The sequence below is a fragment of the Protopterus annectens genome, chromosome 3.part0, assembly GCF_019279795.1.
Source record: "Protopterus annectens isolate FY-2018-M chromosome 3.part0, PAN1.0, whole genome shotgun sequence".
In the NCBI taxonomy this organism is placed as follows: domain Eukaryota; kingdom Metazoa; phylum Chordata; order Ceratodontiformes; family Protopteridae; genus Protopterus; species Protopterus annectens.
This window is the reverse complement of record NC_056731.1, coordinates 1,917,178,503-1,917,202,829: the sequence shown is the minus strand read 5'-3', so window position 1 is coordinate 1,917,202,829 and position 24,327 is coordinate 1,917,178,503. Positions and strand designations below refer to the sequence as shown.

At 38.9% G+C, this 24,327-nt stretch overlaps 1 protein-coding gene across 1 annotated transcript in view; it reads left to right on the top strand.

The window, feature by feature from the left end:
- Positions 1-24,327, top strand: part of NBEAL2 (neurobeachin like 2) — a 3,059,867-nt gene that overhangs the window by 2,973,373 nt on the left and 62,167 nt on the right. Inside the window, exon 53 of the mRNA XM_044066003.1 lies at positions 20,041-20,189. Coding sequence (XP_043921938.1) covers positions 20,041-20,189 — 149 coding nt within the window. The remainder of the gene's footprint in view (positions 1-20,040; positions 20,190-24,327) is intronic.

Sequence of the window (24,327 nt, the reverse complement as noted above, 5' to 3'; positions counted from 1 at the left end):
CCTAAAGTACGAGATCCTGATAACAGATTCTTGCAAGCGAGACCTCTCATGGTGGGTGTCCAGCCAGGATCTCACTATGGGTCGTCCATTTGTTCTACCAAATCCGGCAGCCACTATAACCACGGACGCTTCCCTGATAGGGTGGGGGGGGACTTTTTCAGGGAAGAACAGTCCAAGGGGAATGGTCCAACATCGAGTACAACCTGCACATAAATGTTCTGGAAATGAGGGCGGTGTTCTTGGCGTTGCAACACTTTCAAACCCTCTTACCTCTAGGGACAGTAGCAGTTCAGACAGACAACATGTCTGTAGTCTGGTACATAAACAAACAAGGGGGAACCAGATCTTACCCATTATGCAGAGAGGCCATGAGAATTTGGCAATGGGCAGAGTCCATGGGTCGCTTTCTGATAGCAACGCACATCCCGGGGTCATCCAACGTCATTGCGGACAGGTTGAGCAGAGCCATCCTGTTACCTCACGAGTGGTCCCTCAAACTACAAGTGGCGGAAAAAAATTTCCGCAAATGGGGCCAGCTTTGCTGCGATCTATTCGCCTCCCCGATGAATACCAAATGCAGAAGCTATTTTGCCCTTCTACCCCCTCCAGGTGATGTCCCCAGGGACGCACTGATACACGATTGGCCCCCAGGTCTCCTATATGCATTCCCACCTATCCCCTTGATTCCCAGATTTCTCCAGAAAGCCATGAATCTGGAAAGGACAATTATACTCATAGCCCCATTCTGGCCTCGACAGATATGGTTCCCCTTTCTTCAAGCCCATCAAACAGAGGAACCTTGGATCCTGGACCCAGTACCAGATCTACTGACACATTCATCGGGAGTTCCTCACCCGTCTCTTCTATCCCTCAAACTAGCAGCTTGGCTGCTCCACTTCCCCGCCTAGCCAGGTCTGATCTACTTTCTCCGGCAGTGCAGCGCATTTTGGTTGCCTCTCATAAGGCTTCCACCACAAAACTCTACAACAATAAATGGAAACGCTTTGTGTACTGGGCATCTAGTCAACACTTAGACCCCCTGGTTGCTCCTTTACATAAAGTTCTAGAATTTCTTTCCATCCTTTTCCATGAAGGGGCCTCTACTTCCACATTAAGAGTGCAGTTGGCTGCCATATCCAACTTCCATGTTGGTGAGGACGGTTCTTCTGTTATGTCCCACAGGCTTTGTAAAGCTTTTATGAAAGGTTCCTTCCATCTTCGACCTCCCATCAGAGACCCTTTATTCCCATGGAATTTAAATTTGTTGTTGTCACAACTAATGTTACCACCTTTCGAACCAGCCTCTTCTTGCCCCCTGAAGTTTCTGTCGTGGAAGACTCTTTTTCTTGTAGCAGTTACTTCAGCTTGGAGAGTCTCAGAGCTGCAAGCACTGTCAATTAAACCGCCTTACTTAATTTTTCACCCAGATAGAGTTTCTTTACGAACAAATCTGTCCTTCCTTCCTAAGGTATGTTCTGTCATAAATATTAATCAGTCCATTGAACTCCCTACTTTCTTCAAGAACCATACCAGCAAGTTGGAATATATGTTGCACAAGTTAGATGTCCACAGACAACTCAGATTTTATTTAGACAGGACTAAAGACTACAGAAAAACAGATCAACTTTTTGTTGCATTTGCAGACAATATAAAGGGCATGGCAGTTACAAAACGTACGCTTTCTAAATGGCTTACTGATTGTATAGCCTTTGTGTATTCTAAGTCAAATCAGGCCTTACCCACCAAACCAAAAGGCCATTCTACTAGGTCCGTCTCCACTTCCTTGGCTCATGCAGCTCGCCTGCCTTTGGACACGATTTGTGCAGCAGCCACGTGGTCTAAACCACATACTTTCATCGCTCATTATAGGGTTGACAAAGCCTCCAAAGACAGGACATCCTTTGGTTCCACTGTGCTCAGGAACGTTCTTCCATGAGTCACTCAGGGTGACGGAGCTAGGACGCTACCCGTGTGTAAGAACAAACGGCGAGATTGAACACTCTCACATAAAGAAGTTATGTTCTTACCATAACGTTCCATGTGGAGTGTTCATCTCGCCTTTGTTCTTACATTCCCCCCCTTCCCTCCCTCATGTGTTTGGAAGAACGAGTAGGACTAGAGTCTGGTCCACATGTCTTTACCTCTTCCGGGTATGTTTCGTTACCCTTAGTTGGTTTGTCAGTGAGATGGTGTCTCTAAATTTTTTCTTTTGTGGCAGTATGTAGCCTTAGCACCTCAGGGTTATTGTTATTCTGGTTTGCTTGCAAACTAGATCTGAGTAATGGCAGGGAGGATTGTGGGATATAGCCTGGTCTCGAGCTTCTCTTAGATGCAGAGCTTTGCTATGCGGCCGACTCGGAGCCGAGGATCGGCTCCGAACCCGTGTGTAAGAACAAAGGCGAGATGAACACTCCACATGGAACGTTATGGCAAGAACATAACTTCTTTTTCTAGTATTTGACTGTTATTGCGATATCTTTCATTGCTTAACCTGCTCTGTATAATTCCTGTATGCCTCTGTTCTGAATGCAATTACATTACATGTTGATGTTGCAATTAGTAGAATTATAGCTGCACATGGTGTTGTTGGCATTTATGTTCTGGGGCTCCAGCCATAAAACTATTAATGAACATTTTCAATTGTTGCTTTGTAATGAAAAAAAAAACAAAAAATAACCCTGTTAAGTAAGCTGTTTTAGATTAGCTGCTGATTCCTGAGACTTTCCTGCCTATTTTTTGTACTCCATACTGCAGCGTATAATTAATTAGCTAGTACCCACATTTTACCTGCTCATAACTTACATATTGCTGATAGTCTCATAAGCTATTTAATGATTTTTTTTACTTTTATGTTAGTGTTTCATAGATGTACTACATTGTGGAGAGTTTTTTGCAAGCTTAGCGAGCCTTACATAACTATTGTATTTACTATCTTAAGTTGATTTGAATGCCTCCTGTTTTTGGTTACAGCCTCTCATGTAATTTTTCCCTCCTCTTGCTTTATAGCCCATAGAGGATCTCCTCTGCAGATTCTCCAGGCCACTGTTTTATCATCATTTTTTGTGGACCAAAATCTGATACCCTAATTTTGACCATCAGTCTCTGCAGTCTACCCAAAATCACAAGAATACCTAAGTATGTGTCCGTAGCAACAAAAAAAGTGAAAACTTGTTTTAACTTAGCATTAATGCTACATTTGTACTAGCACTCTTAGAGTAATAGTCTCTAATCGGACTGCTTTAGTCGCTATGTGGACACATAGTAATTGCAAAGGACGCCAGCAGCCTTAACCACTTTTTCTTTTCCCTCTCCTCATTCTATACTGACCTTTTTCCCTCCCTTTATCTTGTTTTCCATTGGGGCCATTCGTGGTCTCTCTCATATCTGGTAACAGGTCGTGTTTTTACCCTAACCCTGCTGTTTGTGCTGTCCCTGCTTCTCTCCAAACCCAAAATGTAAACTTGTTTTCAGTTGCTCTTCTCTGGTATCTCCTTTAAGAATTACTAATGCCCATACTTGTGCTATCAGAGGCTAATATACTCCTATTGCCTTTAGTTTTCCTGCTCACTTTTTTCTGTTCTTATCTCTCTGGCTTGTTCTTGCTATCTTTCTATCTATCCCCCTAGCCAGTCAATCTCCTATCACTGATTTTTTTTGCGCTTCTCAGTCCTGGGTGTTAGCCCCGCTGTGTTCACCCTTGCTACTCTTGGGCTCACTTTGCTCCCCTACCCTACCCCCATTCCCACCCACCCCACTACAGTTTCCCTTATACAATCCACTCCCACCCCTTCCTTTCTCCAACATCCAATAACAAGCCACTTCCTGTCAAATCTCAAACTACATCACTTCCTCCACCTAACTACCCCCACACCCACTCCTCTATTCTTCTCCTCCCCTCCACATAAAAATGAAACACCTTATAATTTCCACCTCACTCCTCCGACTACTCTCAACTCTGACTCTACCTTGCCCTTTATTTACTTCTCCTAACTCTTATATCAACAACATTCATCTAACTCCCTCCCTCTTTAACATCTCCTCAACCTTACTCAACCTTCCCTCCTCATGTTATCACAAACTACCTAAACTGCAAATCCATCCTCCTACTTACAAACCTAAATTACTAAAATTATAGCTATCCATTGCTATACCTTCTCATTCTACAAAATACTTACTTATATCTGAGGACATCCACCCCAACCTCAGCCCCTCCCCCTCCCCTCAAAACCATACATCTCCTCTTTCCCCTACTCACCCAACCTCTCCTAGCACCTGTCTCTCTCTCCCCAGCCTATTATACCCAACTCTACCCCCACTAAACACTTAGCCATATATTCCCTCAACATTCAAAGCATAACCAGCAAAATTACTGAATTTCATGCATGGATTACCCCTCACATTCTTTCCTTATCTGAAACATGGCTTAAGCCACATATCTCTAATAATGAAATACTCCCACCAGGCTATAATATCTACCGCTCAGACAGGTTCCCAAAAAAGGAGGTGGTGTTGCCATCCTCCACCCCAACAGCCTTAGCCTCTCTCCTGTACCCAAACCCCTCCCTGACTTTCACCCAGCCAAGCTCATTATACTAAACTGCCACCTCAGTCCTCATAAAAAAACTTGCTATAGCCTCTATCTGTTTCCCACCTGGGAATAACCGTAGAGATGATCCTATCCTGGTTTTCCCATAATGTACCATATGAAACACTCATCTTAGGTGATGTTAACTTAGACTGGTCCAAACTCAAACCAGATTCCCCTCAACTTAGTATTAATCTACATGGTTTCCATCAGCTAATATCTTCTCCCACTTGAATCCATAAAAATTCTACCTGTAGCTCTATAATGGACTGGATACTCACAAATTCCCCTCAACTGTACCACAACCCTACAACCCATCCAGACCAGCTTAGTGACCACCTCCTCATCTCTGTCTTTCGATACTACACCCAACCTCCCAAATCCCACCTCTATAGAGACTGCTACAAACTCACCAACTTCAACTTAGCCCAGTTCAACTCTACTCTATCCTCCATAGACTGGTCCATCCTTAAGCACATTCCTCTCAATGATGCAGTAGATAGTTTCAATACCATATTTCTAAATACCCTAAACTCTCTTGCCTCCTCTAGAAAGATTAGACTAAAATCTAACAATGCCCCCTGGCTCTCCAAAGAGACAAAGTCTGTTATGTTAGAAAGAGACAAAGTATGGAAATCCTGGATAAAAATGAAGGAACTACCCAACTATGTAGTTATAGACGTCTCAGAAATCTCATCAAAAAACACACCAGTAATGACAAAAAGTCCTTCTATAACTCTGCCCAACTCAATAACAAATCCAGCCCTCAGGAGTTCTGGTCAACTGATAACAAAATCCTTTCTCCTGGCTCCCCTGCAAACCCCAGCCCTTACCCTAACTCATCATCTCTGGAAACGGCCACTCTACTCAATAAACACTTTATTGACACTGTCCAAACACTCATACCCCCCAGCTGCAATACCGCATCTCTGTCTACCCCTCCCAACCCATCCGACAAACCTCCTTTCACTTTACATCCTGTATCTACCTCCTACATCCGATCTTTTCTGCAAATGCTCAAACCCTGCTCTCCCTCTACTGACAACCTTCCTCCTTCCTTCCTTAAACTCACCGCAGACTCCATTGCCTACCTAGTGTCCATACTAATTAATAGCGCTATACAGGAATCTACTGTCCCTACACTATGGAAATCCTTTTTCACCATTCCACTGCACAAAGGTGTTCACTCTACTGACCCATCTAACTATCATCCTATAGATATCCTATCCCCCCCTCTCTAAAATTCTAGAAAAATGTATCCATTTACAACTACTCAACCACCTCCTTCAACACAACCTCCTTACTCCCACCCAGCATGGGTTCTGTCCCAACCATAGCACAACTACTGCCCTCTTATCCTTCACACACACTATTGCTGAAGCCCTTGATAATAACAAACTTACATCCTGCCTCTTCCTTGACCTTTCTAAAGCCTTTGATACAGTCTCCCATCCTATCCTGTTATCAAAACTTGCTAATCTCAACATGTCTCCTTCCACCCTTTCTTGGCTCACCAGCTACTTGTTCTGTAGGCAGCAATCTGTTAAATGGCTCTCTTCTGCTTCTCCATTCTTACCTGTCCCAACTGGGGTTCCATAAGGCTCCATCCTTGGTCCCCTCCTTTTCAATGTCTTCACCAATGATCTCAATACATCTTGCAGAAAATCCTCCCTCATCCAATATGCAGATGATTCAACTTTAATCTCCATCTCTGACAACATCTCTGAACTCCATACCCAAACTCAACAGGTCTTCCTATCTACAGAACAATGGTTAACTAGCAACCTACTCATCCTTAACCCTAAAATAAACAAACTCCTACTATTTCTTCCCAAATCACTCACTCACCATGAATCCTCCTTTGTCATTACTTCCTGGAATAACACTACTATACAACCTGAAGCCCACACCAAGCTCCTAGGGGTCATTATTGATGACAAACTCAAATTCAACTTGCATATTCTCCAATGTATAAAAAAGACACACCAAAAACTTGGTGTACTTTATCGCATTAAAAAATTTTTAACTGCTAATTCCAGACTCACCCTTGTTCAAGCTGTTCTCCTTCCCTCCCTTCTTTATGCTGCCCCTGTACTCACCAACATCCAAACTGCAACCTTAAACAAACTACAACAAACTTATTATAAGATAGCTATATTTATCACTAACTCTCGATATAATACTCATCATTGTCTAGCCCTAAACTCTCTCCACTGGCTTGAATTCCCACATTTACTGTTGCTATCACAACTCCAAATGTTACATACCATTCTCTATAAACCTTCTTCCTGCTCTGCTCTCTCTACATTCATTACTACTTACTCTCCTACTGGTACCCTCCGTTCATCAGATCAGCAACTGTTACATATCTACCACCCTAAAAAAACAGTGGGCAAACTACTGTGTAAGTACTGTGTTGCCCAAGCCTGGAACAAACTTCCTAGAGACATATGATGCATCATATACCCATCCTGTTTTAAAGAGAAACTCAAACTTCATCTACTCAACTCCAAAACCTGCCCCAACTTAACTCCCCCTCCCTCATTTGCTTCCCCCCCCTTAGGCAGAAGTATTTCCCCATAGCAAATACTTCTAAACCAAGCTCTCTAATCACAACTGACAAATTTAAATCTTTATGTAAATATGTACATATTATACCTACTTTAATGCATTTGCTTGTATGTGAATTTTTGCTACAGTATTTCCATATGTTGTTGTTTAATCAAATCATTTCTTATATAACTGTACTTAGAATTGTTCTTTTTTTGTAAACTGCATATCTATTCTTGGAGCTTTTCTCCTTGGGTCTCCACTGAAAATGGGCCACAAGCCCAGTTGGACTAACCCAGTTAACAAATGTCAATAAGTAAATAAGTACAGCATATTTCAAGTAATGGGGGGAAAAATCAACTCTTGGGAGTTGGAGCCAATCAAAGACACTTCTGTTTCCAGAGTTAAAAACATTTGATTCAGGAATGTATACAAAAAAGGTGTGTGTTGTGGAGAGCAAGGCCATACTGTTAAGAACTGTAAAACATTTTGTAGGAATGTAAAGAGTCTGGCCAGTTTTTTTGAATATCCAGTAAATGTAAAAGAAAGGGTAAATGAAAAAGAAATTGAGAGTGGGTAAAGACAGTATGTAGAAAACAATATTCAGGAGAAAAGTGAAATGGCTGATGTAAGTGGAGAAGAAAGTGACATAAACATAACTCAAGGGGAACGAATAATACTAGACGAGATTCAGATACAAACAGAAAATAAGTAGGACGGGTTAGCAAGGGAAGAACAAATGGGAAGAAAAAGAGCAGAAAGAAGTTAAGTCAATTGGAGGAAGGGTGAGAAGGGGAAAAAGAAAAAAATAAGTAAAATGCAAATAAAAAGGTAAGGGATGATTTAGGTTTTTTGGGACTAAATGTGAATAGTATAAGAAAAGAAGTGAGGGGCTTAATGGTTGTTGAATGGTGCAAGAAGAAAAATGTTGACAAGCTATATTTACTAGATACAAATGTGCTACAGAGAAAAACGAAAAAATACTGTATGAGGGAAAAAGACTTTTATGATCAGTATGATATGAAATATGTTGGTTAGGAATGGTGATAAAAGAAGATGAAGTAAAAAATATTGGATGTAATAATTGTGATACTAGGAAGGGTGATGATATGTGGCCTGAGAAAAAATGGAAATTTTGTAAGGGCCATAGTAATATATGTGCATGCAAACATGTCAAAAAAAAGTTTGAAGATATAAAAAAATATATGTTATATTAAAATGTCAGTAGTAATGATTGGGAGACTGGGTAAAAAAAAATAATGCAAGATGTCAAGGTAATAAAAAAAATAGGCAATGTGGTAACTTAAAACTAAAAAAGTTGCAAGTGAAAAGGGGTATTTTTAAAACAGAGTTAGAGTGCAGTATATGTGGGTGATCTGAAAGAAGTAGCAGGTGGGGTAGAAGGAGTAGATTTTTCAGATTACAGAGCAATATGGGCTGTTTTAGGTGATAATGAAGAAATCATAAAAGGAAGGTAAAGAAATAAAATGTTTAGCTGCAAGTGTAAGTAAAAATAAAGAAATTAAAGAGGAAGGAACATATGACAGTGAGAATATTTTAAGATTATTGGATAAAATTTTAGGTAATGTTTAAAGGGAAGTATAAAAATACTTTTTTTATAAATAGAGACTGGTAAGAAAGTAACTAATGTATTATATGAAAACAGTGAAAAATTCTAAGAAAGGAATGGGAGAAGGAAGTTATAGAATAAGATAAATAGAAAATTGTATAAGAAAAATAAATATTAAGATAGTCTTTGTTTTATAGACAAATACTTTTTAAAGGGAAAGAAAGAAGATGTTTCACCTTTTTATAGGAAATGAGGTAAAAGGGACAGAGAGGGTAAGATAGATGGAATGGTAGATGAAAAGGGGTAGTAAAATGTAAAAGAGAAAAATTTATGGAAATAGAAAAAAATTGCATAAACAATGTACGAGGAGGAAGAAGATAAAAGGGGAGGGGTGGAAAGTAAAGAAAATTTCAGATAGTGCAAAATGTAAATTAGAAGAAATAATTGAATGAAAGAATTGGAAAAGATTATAAAAATAGGGAAAGAAGAATTATCACCTAGCTTGGACATGTTAAGTTATAGTTGTTATAAGGGGATAAGTGTAATGGAAAAAGAATTGTTTGTGGAAGTAGTAAATGAGTAGTTAAAGGGACAATGCGAATGCATCGTTTAAGCCTGGCCATTGTGTGGCAATAGTTCTCAGTTCATAGTAAAGCATAAAACCTTCACATATCTGTGAATTACTAAAAACGATGTAAAAACTTATATATAATAGATATGAGAATGCTTTACTATGAACTGAGAACTAATGCCACGCAGTGGCCAGGCTTAAATGATGCAGTCTAATTGTCCTGTTTTCTAAAACTTGAGGCATTATAGAGATGAAGTTTATTTATTGTGTGCTTTGCATGAGATTATGTTAATACTGTTTCCACATTTATCATTTTGTATTTATTATATTTTATATTTATATATATATATATATATATATATTTTTTTACAAGTTTTATTATTATATATAGGTTTTTATATAGTTTTTAGTGATTCACAGATTTGTGAAAGTTTTATGCTTTACTATGAACAGTGTGTGCTGCTGGGAGTGTTTTAACATTAGGGGCATTGGTTTAGTTGCATAAGCTGCAATTTCGTATTTAAAGAGTTGTTTCATCCTTATGTCTTTACCTGAAGAAGTCTCTGAATCAGAAGAGACGAAAGCGCTTATCTGATTGTGTTGTATCTTGCTTAATAAAAGTTTTCATTCTACTACAGCGGCTTGTGGAAAAAGAATGGATTTTTTTACATCATTGTGATCCCCAGCTCTGCTTGTGCTCACTTTTCTTGCTACATTTTAACAGTTTCCTACAGAGTACTGTGTCAAGGAATGTTAGGGAGCAAATGGCTTTAACTAAGGAAATTATTCTTTTGAGCTGGGACTTAGGATCTGAATTGCCTAGACATAGTAAGGCCTTTTATTAAATTTAATTGTATTGGCTACCAAATAAGCAGTTACTAGAAAATTGTAAAAAAATCAAAATGTAAAGCAATTATATTTGAACTATTGAATATTGTAAAAGATAACATAATTGGAAGTGGTATCTTTACAGAAGGGAAGAGCAAATTACATAGAAATAAATGGAATTTGTGGGAATAGTACATGCAGAATAATGTTGAAAAGGAGGAGTGAGGTTTAAGGGAAGGCAGAAACTGAGTAATTTATGTAGTGTTGGACTGAATGACAGCCATTAAAATGAAAGAAAGAAGAACGCATGTAATGTTTAATGTATGTAAATGAAAACAAATAATATGGTTTGTTTTCTTTTCTATTAATGTATGTGTCTATGTCTTCTTAAGTGATAATTTAATAAAGGTGTTAAAAAAGCATTGATGGTAACAGTATGGGTGCTGTGGAAAGATGTTATGATAAATTGTATAATAAAAATAGAAATGAAGATGTGTTTTCTGAAATAAAAAAGGTTGTGGAAAAAAGGATAAGGAAATGGAATGAAAGATGTTTGTGAAATGAAATTGAAGTTGTAAAATACTGAAAATATTGTAAATGTAAGAATGAATGGGGTGTATTTTCAGTAAGTGCTGTGGGATCTTTTTCATCTACCTGAGCTACTACAAACTGGGGCTGGTGGGGTCTCGGTTTAACATCTCATCCGAATGATGACGCACACAAGAGTGCAGCACTCTTCTTATGCTAAAACGTTAGTGTTGGAGGATTAATCCATCTGCCTGGTGTGAGAATAGAACCCACAGCATTCTGATCTTCTGGCACCAAAGGCGAGCATGCTGCATGTTGAGCTACAGAGACTACATACATTAATGCTTGTTAGCCATGTTGTACCAGAATGGATTGTGTCTTCTGAAAGTGATTGACAAATCACTTGTCAAGAGTTTGAGCATGTCACATCTGGTTTAGGTACCCACAGTCAAGTGGGCATGTTGAGTTTATGATGCAAACAGTAAAAAATATCTTGAAATATGATTTCTGTTGCCAACTGCTTGGAATACAAAAATACAACATTACAGACTGTGGGATTCTCACCTGCTCAGTTGTTAGAGCAAAGCTTCCTACATCATTTTCTGTACCAGTGTTGGAGTACAGCTAGTGGCAGTATTCTTAAAACATATGAGTAAAGAAGAAGCAATTTAAAGATGATAGAGCATGAAATTTGTCAGGGTTATTGGTAAGAGAAAGAATGAAGATGGTTGTACATCACAGTTAAGGTTTTTAATTAGAATTTAAGCCATTGCTTATAAACTGCTTAGATAAGCAAATAAAATCAGTGTAGGTTACTAGGAAGTAGCATAAGTTCATGGGTTGTTACTAGGCTAACAAGGGTCTTTTTACGCCTATCTGTGCTCCCCAAATTTACTTGGCAGGTTTTGATGCCACTCTTTTTATATAGGGTATAGCTTGGGTATGAGTGGTTGAGCATTTATAAGCTACCCCTTTCTAATTACGACACAGGTGGCAGACCAGGGGTAAATTTTTAATTCTCCATACACTGATCCAGGTTTCACTTGAATAAATGAAGGAAGGAATGCTGCTTCACATGAATGAGAAGCCAGTTACAGAGAAGGTGCAGTCTCTGAGAGATAAACATGCCCATCTAACATGCCTTTATATTGCAGATGTGGTTTAGGTCCTCAAATCAGTTGTTTCTGATGGTATTTGTTTTGCTGATGTCCAATAGGTTCATAAGGGCTGGATCTGAGGATGCTTAGAAGGCCAGGCATAGATCAGTCTTAGCAGTCTGTAGGAGACTGAGTACAAGGATAAGGCTTTGCATTGGTCCATGTAAGACATGCTGTCATCATCGTGTATTCTTTTTGTGAAGAACCTCTGGTGATGCTCCAGTTTTTGTACATGTTTCATCAGATATATACTGAAGGGACCATTGTACTCAATGACTGGTAAAATGAGGGCAATGTACAATGACATCTCTGGACCTAGATGCCTTACCCTTGTTTGTAAGTTGCGCAGAGTAGAATGATTTTCTTACTACAGTAGACACATGTTGGTCAAAGACCAAGTAAATATCTGCATGCATTCCCTAATCCCTGACCACAGGGTCAGCTCCTACAGGTGTATTATCAGTGTAGTCATTTCTAGGGGTGACCATATTTCTGAAAGATACTATTATACATTTTTTGGCATTGATTTTTTTAGACTGTAACTTTGGCTCCAGTTATTAGATTGTGTCAGGCCTTTTTGGGGGATGTTTGTATATTTAGGGGATTCTATGGCTATGCCTAGTTTGTAGTCATCTACAAACTTGGTCATCCCACGGTCTTTGACATTTGTCTTGACTTCAGAGAAGTAGATACCAAAAAGATGAGGCTCCAGCACTAAGTCCTGGAGGACTCAGCTAGTTACTTGCCTTTTTGGGGGGGTAGACTCAGCTATCTTGACTTATGTCCTGTCTGTGAGATAGATGGGTATCCAGTGGGTGACATAGGGGTTTATACCTAATTTCATGAGCTTATCTACAATGATAGAGAGGGATATTATTTAGAATGCCTTAACCAGATCAAGATAAGCAGTATGCACCATTTTGCACTTGTCGATTGCTTTGCTGATTTCAAAAAAGCCCACCAGGTTGATTGAGCATTATCTGCCCTTGACAAAAACAGACTGGATTGGAAACAGTGTCTGACAGTTTTCTGTGTTGTTTATTATATCCATGATTATTCTTTCCACAGCCTTATTTGTTCAAGCGTATGGGTCAGTAATTTCTCAGGTTCATGAATGGCCTGCCCTTGTGCTGAACATTCATTCAGTTGACAATGCTTGTTTGGAGGTTATGACTCAGTAGTGCTTCTAGTGGCTCAATAGGTCATTCTTCATGCTGTTAATAAGGTATTCTGGGATATTAGATCCCATTGATACAGTGCTTTTGGCTTGGAAGAGTGAACTGAGTACCTGTTCCGTAGTGATAGTTGGGAGAGCTATGGTTAGCAGTGATTCTTGTGAAGTGTCTGGAGGGGAAACTGATGTAAAATTGTAGCTGAATTTATCAGCCATTAGATTTGCTAAGTCCTCCAACTCAGTGTAGGTGGCTCCATTTACAATTAATTCAGCACATTGCTGTGTATTGCCTTTGAGGTTTTGGACATATCTAAAGAAAGCCTTGTGGTTGTCCTGTACCTGGGAAGCTACTTTTATTTAGAATTTAGTTTTGGTAGACTTAAATCGTTTCCTTCCTATTTTTGCCCATGAGTTTTTTCCTTTTATTATACAGTCCATTGATGTTGTTAGGATTATACCACAGTCGCTTGTTTTTTGAGTTTGTTCTGTGCTTATTTCAGGTAGGAACAGCTGTATACATGATTGTAGAGGGTTTTTGTGAATGACTCCATGTAGTTGGCTGTGTTCCCTGTGTTTTGGGGTTTGAAATTTTGCCAGGGTACCACTTCAATATAGGAAGTTTGCCTTAGATTAATTCCTAAAAGTTCCAGGGTTACCTGGTGTTGCAGGTATTATTTTATTTTTTATTTCAGAGGAGACAGCCTTATGGTTTGACCTGACCAGCAAGGACGTTATACTTTGGGGTGGGGGCAACATACCTAATGTTGGTGATAACTAGGTCAGGGTTGTTGGCATCCCTGGTAGGCATATGGACTACCTGGTCCAGGTCATTCATGTTGACAAAGTCCAGGAATCTTTGTGTCTTCCAAGTTTATAGTGAAGTAGTAAAAGTCACCCTTGGGTGTGGTGTTGGGTTGAATGGAGACTGACTCAAGTTCATTTTAGTAAGTGGTATGGCTTTCCTGGGTCATAGAGTGGGACATATAGCTCGCAAAAATATGGTATGGGACTTTCCTTATGGTGAGTTATACGTAGAGTAGCTCAAGTGCATGACGCTGCTTCTCCAGCTTTGAGGTGTGTTTGTTTTTGATGTAAATTGAGATACCTCCACCTTTTGTCCCTTTCTGTGCAGTAGGTGGTATAAATGTGTAGAAGGCATTATAGGATAAGGCTTTGAAAAAGTACGTTCTTCTGGGTGAGGAGAGCTTTCAGAGAATAGGGTTCTTTGTTTAGACTCCTGGCATTGAGCAGTATTACCTGTAGATTATTCTAGGTTGGTATAGTTATGTTGGATGGTTTACCAGTTTGTCAGTGCCGAAAAGGCAGTATGGAGGTGGACAAGATTTTTGCCAATTTTTGAAAACCTAGAGAGGACAGGTACAGGCCATACCTGGAGAAGCACCGTGACCTGTCAGTCATGTCCTCTCAGGCTGACAAATATTGTACCCCATTTGAACGTTATCAAAAATCTTTTTCCAGTTTCATCACTATATCTTGCCCCCTTATTGACCCTAACTTAAGGGTAAAGCTTCATTGAAGGTGAAATTGACAAATGAAATGTAACACTCCTTTGGACAGCTAAAGAATATGCTGTGCCCAGAATCCATACACATAGCCCCTGACTTTTCAAAACAATTCTTAGTATGTACAGATGCATCTGAGGTGGGCATAGGCACAGTTTTATCACAGGTTGTAGATGACAAGGGACGCTCCATCTACTTCATTAGCAGAAAGCTGAGTAATGCTGAGAAGCTGTATTTGGCTGTACAAGAGAGCTTAGCTGTTAACTGAGCTCTCGACATTCTTAAAATAGTACCTGCTTGACATGACATTTGTATTTGTAACAGATCACACTCCACTTCTTTAGCTGTACTGACAAAAAATATCAACCCAAAGTTATTTTGGTGGCTACTGATCCTACATCCCTTCAGTTTTAGTATGTTGTCTGGGCTGCAACCACCTGAATATAGGTGGGCTGTCCAAGGCCTGCAACTTATCTGGAGAGTTTGACACCAATGGCTCCATGCTGAGGGAGAGGGTTGCATAGGTTAACCAGGAAAAGCGACCTCTAGATAGGGCAGAAGTGCCTTCTTTTAGTCTGTTTTCATCCAAACCTTTTCCTGTAAAATAAAAACATGATGTCTGTTAGTAAGTGTGATTTTCTTGTCTTAGCCAGTCAGCTATTACAGGCCATTAATCCTGGTGCTCAGAAGTCCTTACCAGAGAATAATCTCAGCAGAGGTATTCTTGAGGAAAATATATCAGAGTTTTCTAACATAGAGCCAGGGCTGCTTCTCCTGTAGATTCTGAAATCTCTTTTTCAGAGGAAACTTGGTCCTCACAAAGTCCCTTGGAGGAATTTTCTTTTTCTCATAGGTTCATAGGTAAGTACTAGGTTAATTGTCCTAGTGGGCCTTTTTAGGTTAGGCATTCCTCTCACAGCTAAGAATCAAACTCTGTTCTTTATATCTGTGAGGTAAACATCTTATCTATTATACCAATCCCCAACCCCTAATGGTCCCACTAGAGATCAAACCCAGGACCTTCTACATGTGAAGCAGACATGATAACCACTGCACTACAGAAAGTATACAAACTTTCTCAAACAGTAGCTGGGTTGAATAATGTATTTTTTATGGGAACACATGGATGTCCCCTCACTTTGAATTGAGGAGGTATTATGATATGTTACAAGTAGATATACCTCATTCCACTTCCATACCTTCTGTTATGCCAGCCTTGGTGGATGTATTTGACACTGCCTGTAATAATCCTTATTCTCAACTTTCAGTTGTGGGGAACACTGCAATTAAATCTTTTTGCCTGTTTTCAAAACAAACAACCAAACAAATTCTGCTCTAGGACTCTTTACGAGCAAGCCTGGAAAATGGATGCATTTTCTTTCCTGTAGTCAGGAATGTTCTTTTTCCCTTTTCACCATTTCCAATGATAGCCAAGTTCATTCCAAAGATTCAGAAGGACTTTCTAAAAATCATTGTGGTGACTCCCTTTCAGTCCAGGCAACATTAGTTCACCCTACTTCTGGAATTGGCCTAGGGCAATTATCACAAGCTTCCTCACAAACTGGGGCTACTCATGCAAGACAAAGGGGAGTTTGATCCACCTCAGTGTTAAACTTCTTCAGCTAACTGCCTGGGTGATTCACTTCTGATTCTTTTTAGACACCTCTTTCATGAGGTCATGTAGAAGGTGCTAACTGTGGCAAGAAAACTTGGTAATGTTACTGGTATTATAATGGCAAGTGGAAAAGATGTTCTAGTTGGTACCTAGCCAATAACCAGGTGCATAGGTAGGTACTAGGCTAGCTGCCCTTGCGGGCCATTTTAATCCTAGCCAGTTTGCCTTTTTATACTCAAAATAGCCTTAGCCAGCCCATGGTTAATAATTATACATTACCTCTAATAAGAATAACTAGGATCATACCATAGATGATTTGAGGGGACCCATGCATGTACTAAAGCATTTAGAAGATGCCTCTATCCATCAGTAGTACAGGGGGCAGTCATAGGGTAAATTTTCTGTTTCTCATCTATAGATCTAAGTTGCACTTGAAAATGGACAGGGATGAACTTTATTTTATGTGGATGGGGTGTCTATTCCACAGCAGTGGTATCCTCTGCGAGATATACCTGTCCCTCCAAACCAGTCTGCTGCTGATGCAGAAGAGGTCTAGATCCCTAGACCAAATATTTCTGGTGTCATTTGACTTGCTGATGTGCAGTAAATCCATCAATAATGGGCAGGAGGTTGCCTTGTATACGCAGCTCACCTCTTAGCAGTCTGTAGGATACCGAGTACAGTGACAGGACTTTGAGTCTGTCCATGTAGGGCACGTAGATCCCAAGATGGAGCAGTCTTGTTTTGACTTTGTTGTGTCCCATCATAGATTATGTACCACTGGTGCTGAAATATTTGTGAGAGTTACTTTCACACCTCTTATTCCTCTATCACGGTACTTTGTTGCAGCCATTTTAACATGTTTGTCCATGAATCCTCTGCTTTCTTTGTTTTTAGTGAAACAGTTTCTGAAAGGAGTTTTACACCTGAGAACCCTGTTACTTAACCCTAGTGTATGCTACCACCATCTTTCTCTCTTCTCTCCAATTATCAGACCCTCGGTAAAAATGGAAGTAACAAATTTTATCCCTTGACATTTGGAAATGTTGTTGTGATCTCTGTCTGTATATTTTGATGACTAACTTAATGTTCACTTGTATATATTGCTGATATGATCTTTCTTTGCGTGCTGTTCTATTATGCACAAAATACTGCTCAATAACAAAGTCTTTACTTTACATTATGTATTATTATCATTGTCTGTTGTATTAATTAAGTGGAGCTTTTCTCCCTGGGCCTCCACTGTAAATGGACCTCGTCCAGTTGGACCATCCCAGTTAACAAATGTAAAATAAATAAATAAACAAGGTCACTCCATCTTGGGATCTTAACTTTGTGTTGGAAAAGTTAACCATTTCAAAATGTGAACCCTCTTATCAGGCAGATATGACATGGAACACTATTCTTCTCATTGCTCTGACATATGCAAGACAAGTATCTGAACTGTAAGCACTCATGGTGGGTGAACTTTTTTTTTTCCATAGGGATAGGGGCTCATTAAGAACAAATCCCTTTTCATGCCCAGGTGGTTTCAGAATGTGCTTTAAATCAAGCCGTCAATCTCCTGGTTTTCTATCCAGATCCTAAGCATGGCTGAGAAAAGATTCTACATTCTCTGGACATTCTTAGGCAGCTCAGGTGCTGTCTTTACAGAACTTAGTCCTTTAGAAAAGCAGATTAGCTATTTGTTTCTTATGTTTGGACAAAGATAGGCCAACCCATGTCAAAATAGACTGTTTCTAGATGGTTGTCATTAGCTGTTGCTTTTTGTTGTTCCCACTATGGTAAACCAGTTCCAGGCAGTATTAATGCTCTTTCTATTAAAACCATGGATTCTTTGATGGCATATTGAAAGGGAATGAACTCAAAGTATTCTAGAGGCAGCCACATAGTCCTTTGTACATACTTTTATGCAGCATTACAGCATGAAATCCCTATCTACACCCAGGGCAGGGTTTACTAGGACTATTCTCCTGGTGCTCCTGGATCCATATTCTTCTTCCTCCCAGGTTGGTTAGGCTTGAGTAATCAAGTCATATAGCCTAAAGACTACTGCAGCAGTGAGAATGATTAACATAGTACACGTGTAAGTTGTACTTACCCATGACAGTAGATGTTTGAATTCCTCACTGCCCCAGACGCCACACTCACCCACCATCTCCCACTACTTTTGTATATAGTTAGCTGTTTTTTTACAGTTTTATTTTTGAGATGTTCAGGGTGAGTATACACCACCTTTACTTGGACAAGAAAGTCCTGAGCAAGGTTTCACTTTGACTTCTTATTTTCCTCCACAAGGTTGTGCAGGCATCTGTCACAGTGAAGTTGTTTGTGTGTTGGGAGAAGGGTTGGGGCATAGCTTTTTGAAACTGGGAAATTATTTCTTAGGCAAAGTATAACCCATGTAGCCTAAATGCTACTGCTGCAGAGAGGAATTCAGGCATATATTGCTAAGGATAGGTGCAACTTACACCACTGTACTTTGAATGTGGCCCACACGTGCACATCCAAGATCCTGAGCACCAGAAGTTAATTAAAAGTTACTGTGATGCACATTCATCTTTCCAAGGAACACTGTTTTCAATGATCCTCTGTCATTTTGAATGTTCATCTTGGTATCAGTTATGTACTGGCTATCAGTGTAGACAATGTCAGTGGAGTAGAGACGCCAGCCACATGAAGTGATTGCAGTATCTACTAGCTTTGTATACACTGTAGCTTATCTGAGTATTACAGAAGTAGCACTAACTTGTAGCTGAATAGAGACCCAAATATAAGCAAAAAACATGTTCTGCTTAACTTAAGGTGGTGGTAAGGTAAGGCCGACATGGCAAACCATACCAATAAAAAACATCTTAACTTTCAGATTGTGTGAATTCCTGATTGGTGATAATTAAAACTATGCCGTATGTAAGTCACAAGTAACTTCATTTATCATTGTCTTTTGTGTGTATTTCACTGAATCTCGCTGTGTCACATAGACGCATATTCTGCACCCTTACATGGCTGCACTACCTCACACCAGACAGGACAGCTGTAAATGCATAGGGTGGGAAAAAGAAAGCTGCAGCTGCTAAATCACATGTAAAATGGACTAACAACCCTTGGACAAAAGTTCTGTCTCTTATTCAGTCTTTTTTTTTCCTTATACGCTACTTGAGGCCTTTGTAAAATTTGTACATAGTTTTATCATAATTTGTTGTTCAAATGATTGTTATTGAAAAATCAATAAAAAAAAAACAAGTAAAATTAGCAAACTAAAGAGTGGACAATAAGAAAAGACTGAGTAAGTGCAGCAATTTTCCCGGACATGTCATAGCACACCCAGCTTGTCAGAGATATTTGGGGGGAGAGTTTGATCTGAAATGACAAATTATAAAGCATGCATATAGAAGAAAACAGTAGGAACCAGATGAAGATGTTTCAAACTCTGGATTGATTAATGAAATAGTGTCTGGAACTAGAAGTAAAAAAAAAATCATAAAAATCTGGAGACTATGATTATTTCAGTGTGTCCCATTTTGTATGTTTACTATATTATTCAGAATTATATCATGAACTTAACTCAAACATGCAACATCCCACAAAAATTAGGGACACTTGAGAAGTCTTGGTTTAACATTTGTCAGCAGAAAGTCCGATTTCAGATAAGGGTCTGAAATTTTAGCTTCATCAGCGCTGTAATTAATCCAATCCCTTATAGGGTGTGTTCCGTTTCCTGTCTAACTCCCGTAGATACCTGTCATTTCAAATTCCAAAAATTATGTGACTTGAAAAGTTTTTATGTTGCAAAGTATTGCATTTTTTTTTCATTTTGTTTTGTTTTCCTTATTTCTTTATAGACCTTTAATTAAAGAGGATTTCTTAGCCAGTTACTTCAACATGATTTTATTTTCTGTTTATTGGATTTAATAAAATGTTTCATATTTTCTGTTTTAGGATAAATTTTTTCTTCACCTTTACTCTGTCAATGGGAAGCATCTTTCTTCCATTACCTTGGATGAACAGATCACCACCATGTGTATTGCACAGGAGTATGCCATTTTAGGTACTTTGCAAGGCAACCTTCACATTCGTGACCTTCACAGGTGGGTACTGCTTTAATCTGTAGTGTTTCTTCACTTTACAATCAGTAAGTTTTATAATAAGGCTCCTTATAACAGAAAGATGGAACTGTGTAACTCTGAACTAAATGGCCTAACTTTACGTATTGGCCCAGGCACTGGAAGAGTCAGGTGCAGTGAGGTGGGGGTGAATCTCTGGTGCTGGTTCTCCCATCCCAGGAGGATAGTGCCAATTTTGTCCTCTCAGGGGAGCAGCTTCTAGAGGAAGGTTTGGAAGTGATTTCCATACACATAGAGACATGGGAGCAGGAGCTCAGGCAAGAAGTGCACATGTTCTGTCCAAGCTTAATGTATGAATGGAAGCATATATCCATATGCAAGCTTTACTGTAGCAGGTACTGTATTGCTTTTGTCATTAAACAGAGGAAGGACTGTAGGAGCATCATAAAATCCTTTAGCCTCCCACACAGTGATGGCCAAATTCTGTGTCTCTTTCTTGCCCCTCACTGGCATCTTGTGATGTAGGATTTGAAAGGGGAAAATAAAGATTAAAGGTCACATGGTAGGTGGGGTAACTTGAGTGCCAGGAACATTTATTTTAAAAATGTTTATCTTTCTAGAATTGACATAGTGGTACCATTTTCATCAGTACTTGTTGTATCTCAGAATTTAGGATTCTGTTGCTGGTAGGCTACTGGGGGATCTAAGATTGAAAGGCATTGCTTCCTGCTACATTTCTTTCTCTTATTGATGCCAGTGTAATGGAATATGATTGGAAAACTGTGACAATTTGAATTGTTCATTTTGCAGTAGTTTAAGTATGGAAGTCAGGTGGCCTAATGGTTAAGGTGTTTGCTTTACAAACACAAGGTGCAGGGTTTGAGTCTCACAAGGGATGATTGGCTAGGCTTAAAATGGCTCGCAAGGACAGTTAGCTTAGTACTAATCTATGAATCTATGAATAAGTAGAAGTGACTCTCTTCCCATACAGCTTGGTAGCACTTGATGGTTAAGTCATTTGTTCGGAGCCACACTGTTTGCAACTGGAAAACAAATTTCTCTTACCCACTAATACAGCATGAAGATTTATCTTATAGCCTGTTCTAGAGCAGCAGACATCTTTGAACATAGGTACACTTCTAGATCTACAGAAGTAGTTATCTGTGAAACCAGTAGAAATTGCAGTCCTGTCCCATAAAGACATTATAAGCTTAGCACACAGCAAGTGAGATGTAATGAGTTCTGACTCTTTCCTTTCATCATTTCTGAGAATTTCCATTGCTTAATTTCAGAATGTAGAAGGGTATATGTATTTTAAATATATATTATTAGTATATACATAATTATTTTTATATATTGTAATTATAATTTGTTAGTAATATGTTATGTAGAATGTGGGCTTGCAACGACTGTGATTCTCATTACTGTTGTTGTAAATATTTTTTATACCTTCTCCCATTGTGCTGTTTTGATTAAGGTGAGAAATGCAGCACTTGTTTTATGTTGCTAAAGTCTCTCTCGCTATTTTTTGGAATATTGTTAGTGGAATTGCCGAAATCTTCCACAGGGTATTCAATCATCAGACTGTTATTGTTTAAACATCCAGCCATCAGGAAGAGGTAGCTAAACCAAGGTTTCAGCAGTCATGCATTGTTGCTGTTGATGTATGCTGCAGTCTTCTTCATCCCCTTAAAGTTATTCATAGTAAGCTCATAGTTATATGCTAGGCTAATGATTGGATCTTTGTCGCACTTTTTTTTTTTTTGTTTTGTTTTTTTAAACACATCTTTATTCAATTATCACTTGTGACATAGGCAGTTTTACATTCATACAAAAGTGATCAAACTGTATTAACAATATTAATAAATGTTATACTTCACATATATTTCTGTATATCATACAACCTAAGCAACATTACATAAATTATTCAAATCCTGCCCCCTTTTTTTAAACAGGAAACATCTTTATTAAGCCATCACTTACAACATAAGCAACATTACATAAATTATTCAAATCCTGCCCCTTTTTTTAAACAGGAAACATCTTTATTAAACCATCACTTACAACATAAGCAATCATTCATTTATTATATAAATTAAAACAAATCACACTGACACAATCCTAGTTGCCAGTATTTTACATCACAAACCATACTGACACACTCCCAGTTGCAAACATTATACATCACTTGTAATCTACCCAGTCTTGCTCACTCAAACATTACATAGTTCATTTAAGTCATGCCTTCTTTTTAACCTCATTCCTTCCCTGTATGTATTGTTCCCACAATTCCCATTTTTCCTGTGTAGTTTGCTCCTACTCTTTTCTAAAAATCTCAATTCCATTTGTTTTATCTCCGTTACTATATTCACTACTTCTAATATAGTTGGTCTGATTTTGATTTCCATTTTCTAGTAACTGAATTTTTTGGCAGCCACCATTATTAGACACAGCAAGGCCTTACCTTGTCTAAGCAATTCCGATTCTGTATCATAGCTCAGGAAAGTAATTTCCCTCATCACACCAATTCGCCCACCCAGCATCTCCGACAGTGCATTCTGCAGGGAATCCAAGTCCGTCAACCCACTGCACTGCCAGAAAACATGTGCCCAAGTACCTCTTTCCTCCTCTTCACACCTCCAACATTTGCTGTCTACTGAGGGAAAACTTCTCTGGAGTCTACTTGGGGTATAAAAATATCTATGTAAACATTTCCAAGCAAAAATCCTAAAGCTTCTAGATTTTGTTGCATATTTGGGAGACATGCATATATCCTCCCATTGTTTCCTTGCGAATTGCTTATCCAGTCTCTCTTCCCAATCCTTTCTAACTTCCTCTGATTGATCCTTATAGTTATCATGCAGTATTTTATATGCTCTACTAATGATTCCTTTTTTAATGGCAGCTTCTATTCTAGATTCCACTGAAAACTCCACCAGTGCTGGTCTTTCGTTTAGGACCCCCCCATTACATTCTCTTTGCCTATACTATAATATGAATCCTTGATAGGGAAGGAAATCTCTAACCTGCAGTCCAAATAAATTCTTGGCCTGTTCCCATTATTTTACCTTTCCCTGTCTAGTTATTTGCTGCCAATACCTTGGTTCCTTTGCCAGTTTTCTCCAGTAAGTTCTAGCCCCCTCTTGCCTATTGTGTATGTCCCTAATTGTAGTCATCTCTGTCGGCAGAATATCCTTTCTCCATTCCCATATTGGCTTAGTTCTTAGAATACTTTCTGCTACTTTATGGATATAATATTCTGTATGATTATTATTATTCTCCTTAAAGGCCTGCATCCAAAAATCCCCATCTCTCCTTGTTTCTTGACCCCCCCCCCATTTCAACATCATCCCTTTCCACTTCGAATTACAGTTTTCTGCTTGTGCTATGTATAGGAGCCTTAACTGTGTAGACCTGAAATATCCCTTCAAATTGGGTAATCCCATTCTGCCCTGTTCTGCTGGAAGAATCAGTTTATCCCACTTGACTCTTGCCATCTTCCCCTCCCAGATAAAGTCCTTCAGCTCTTTATTAATTGCTATCCACAACTTCTGCTCTTGTTGATAAAAATATGCCTGACCTGTGTATGACTAAAGGGACTAAAACATTTTGACTGCTTATATCTTACTATCTATATCCATATAACAAAGCTTCCATTTTCTCAGTTTTTGTGTTATCTTTTATTTAGTCTATTCTCACATATCCTTAGCTGCTATACCAGAATCATTTTTAATCCATACTCCTAAATACTTCATTTTACCATGTCCCCATAAATAATGATATCACTGAACCAATTAGTGTGTGGGTACATAATTTACTGCTATTGCCTTTGCTTTAGCTTCATTAATCTTGTATCCCAAAAAGATTTGAAACCGTCTCAAAATATTCCACAGCACTGTAATGTCTCTTTCTGGTTTTGTCAGGTATAAAACGTTATAATCTGCAAATAGATCCACTTTTTCCTGACTATCCTTGAATTTCTGAGTCCCTTATTTCTTTGCCAGTGGTTCTAAATGTAATGGGAATAAAAAAAGGGAAAGAGGACACCCCTGCCTGGTTTCTGTGCGCAAGCAGAAATTATCAGGGAGGACCCCACCCACTTTAATTTTCACCGCTGATGTCTCATATATCCTCCTAACCGACCTTATAATTTTTTCAGGAT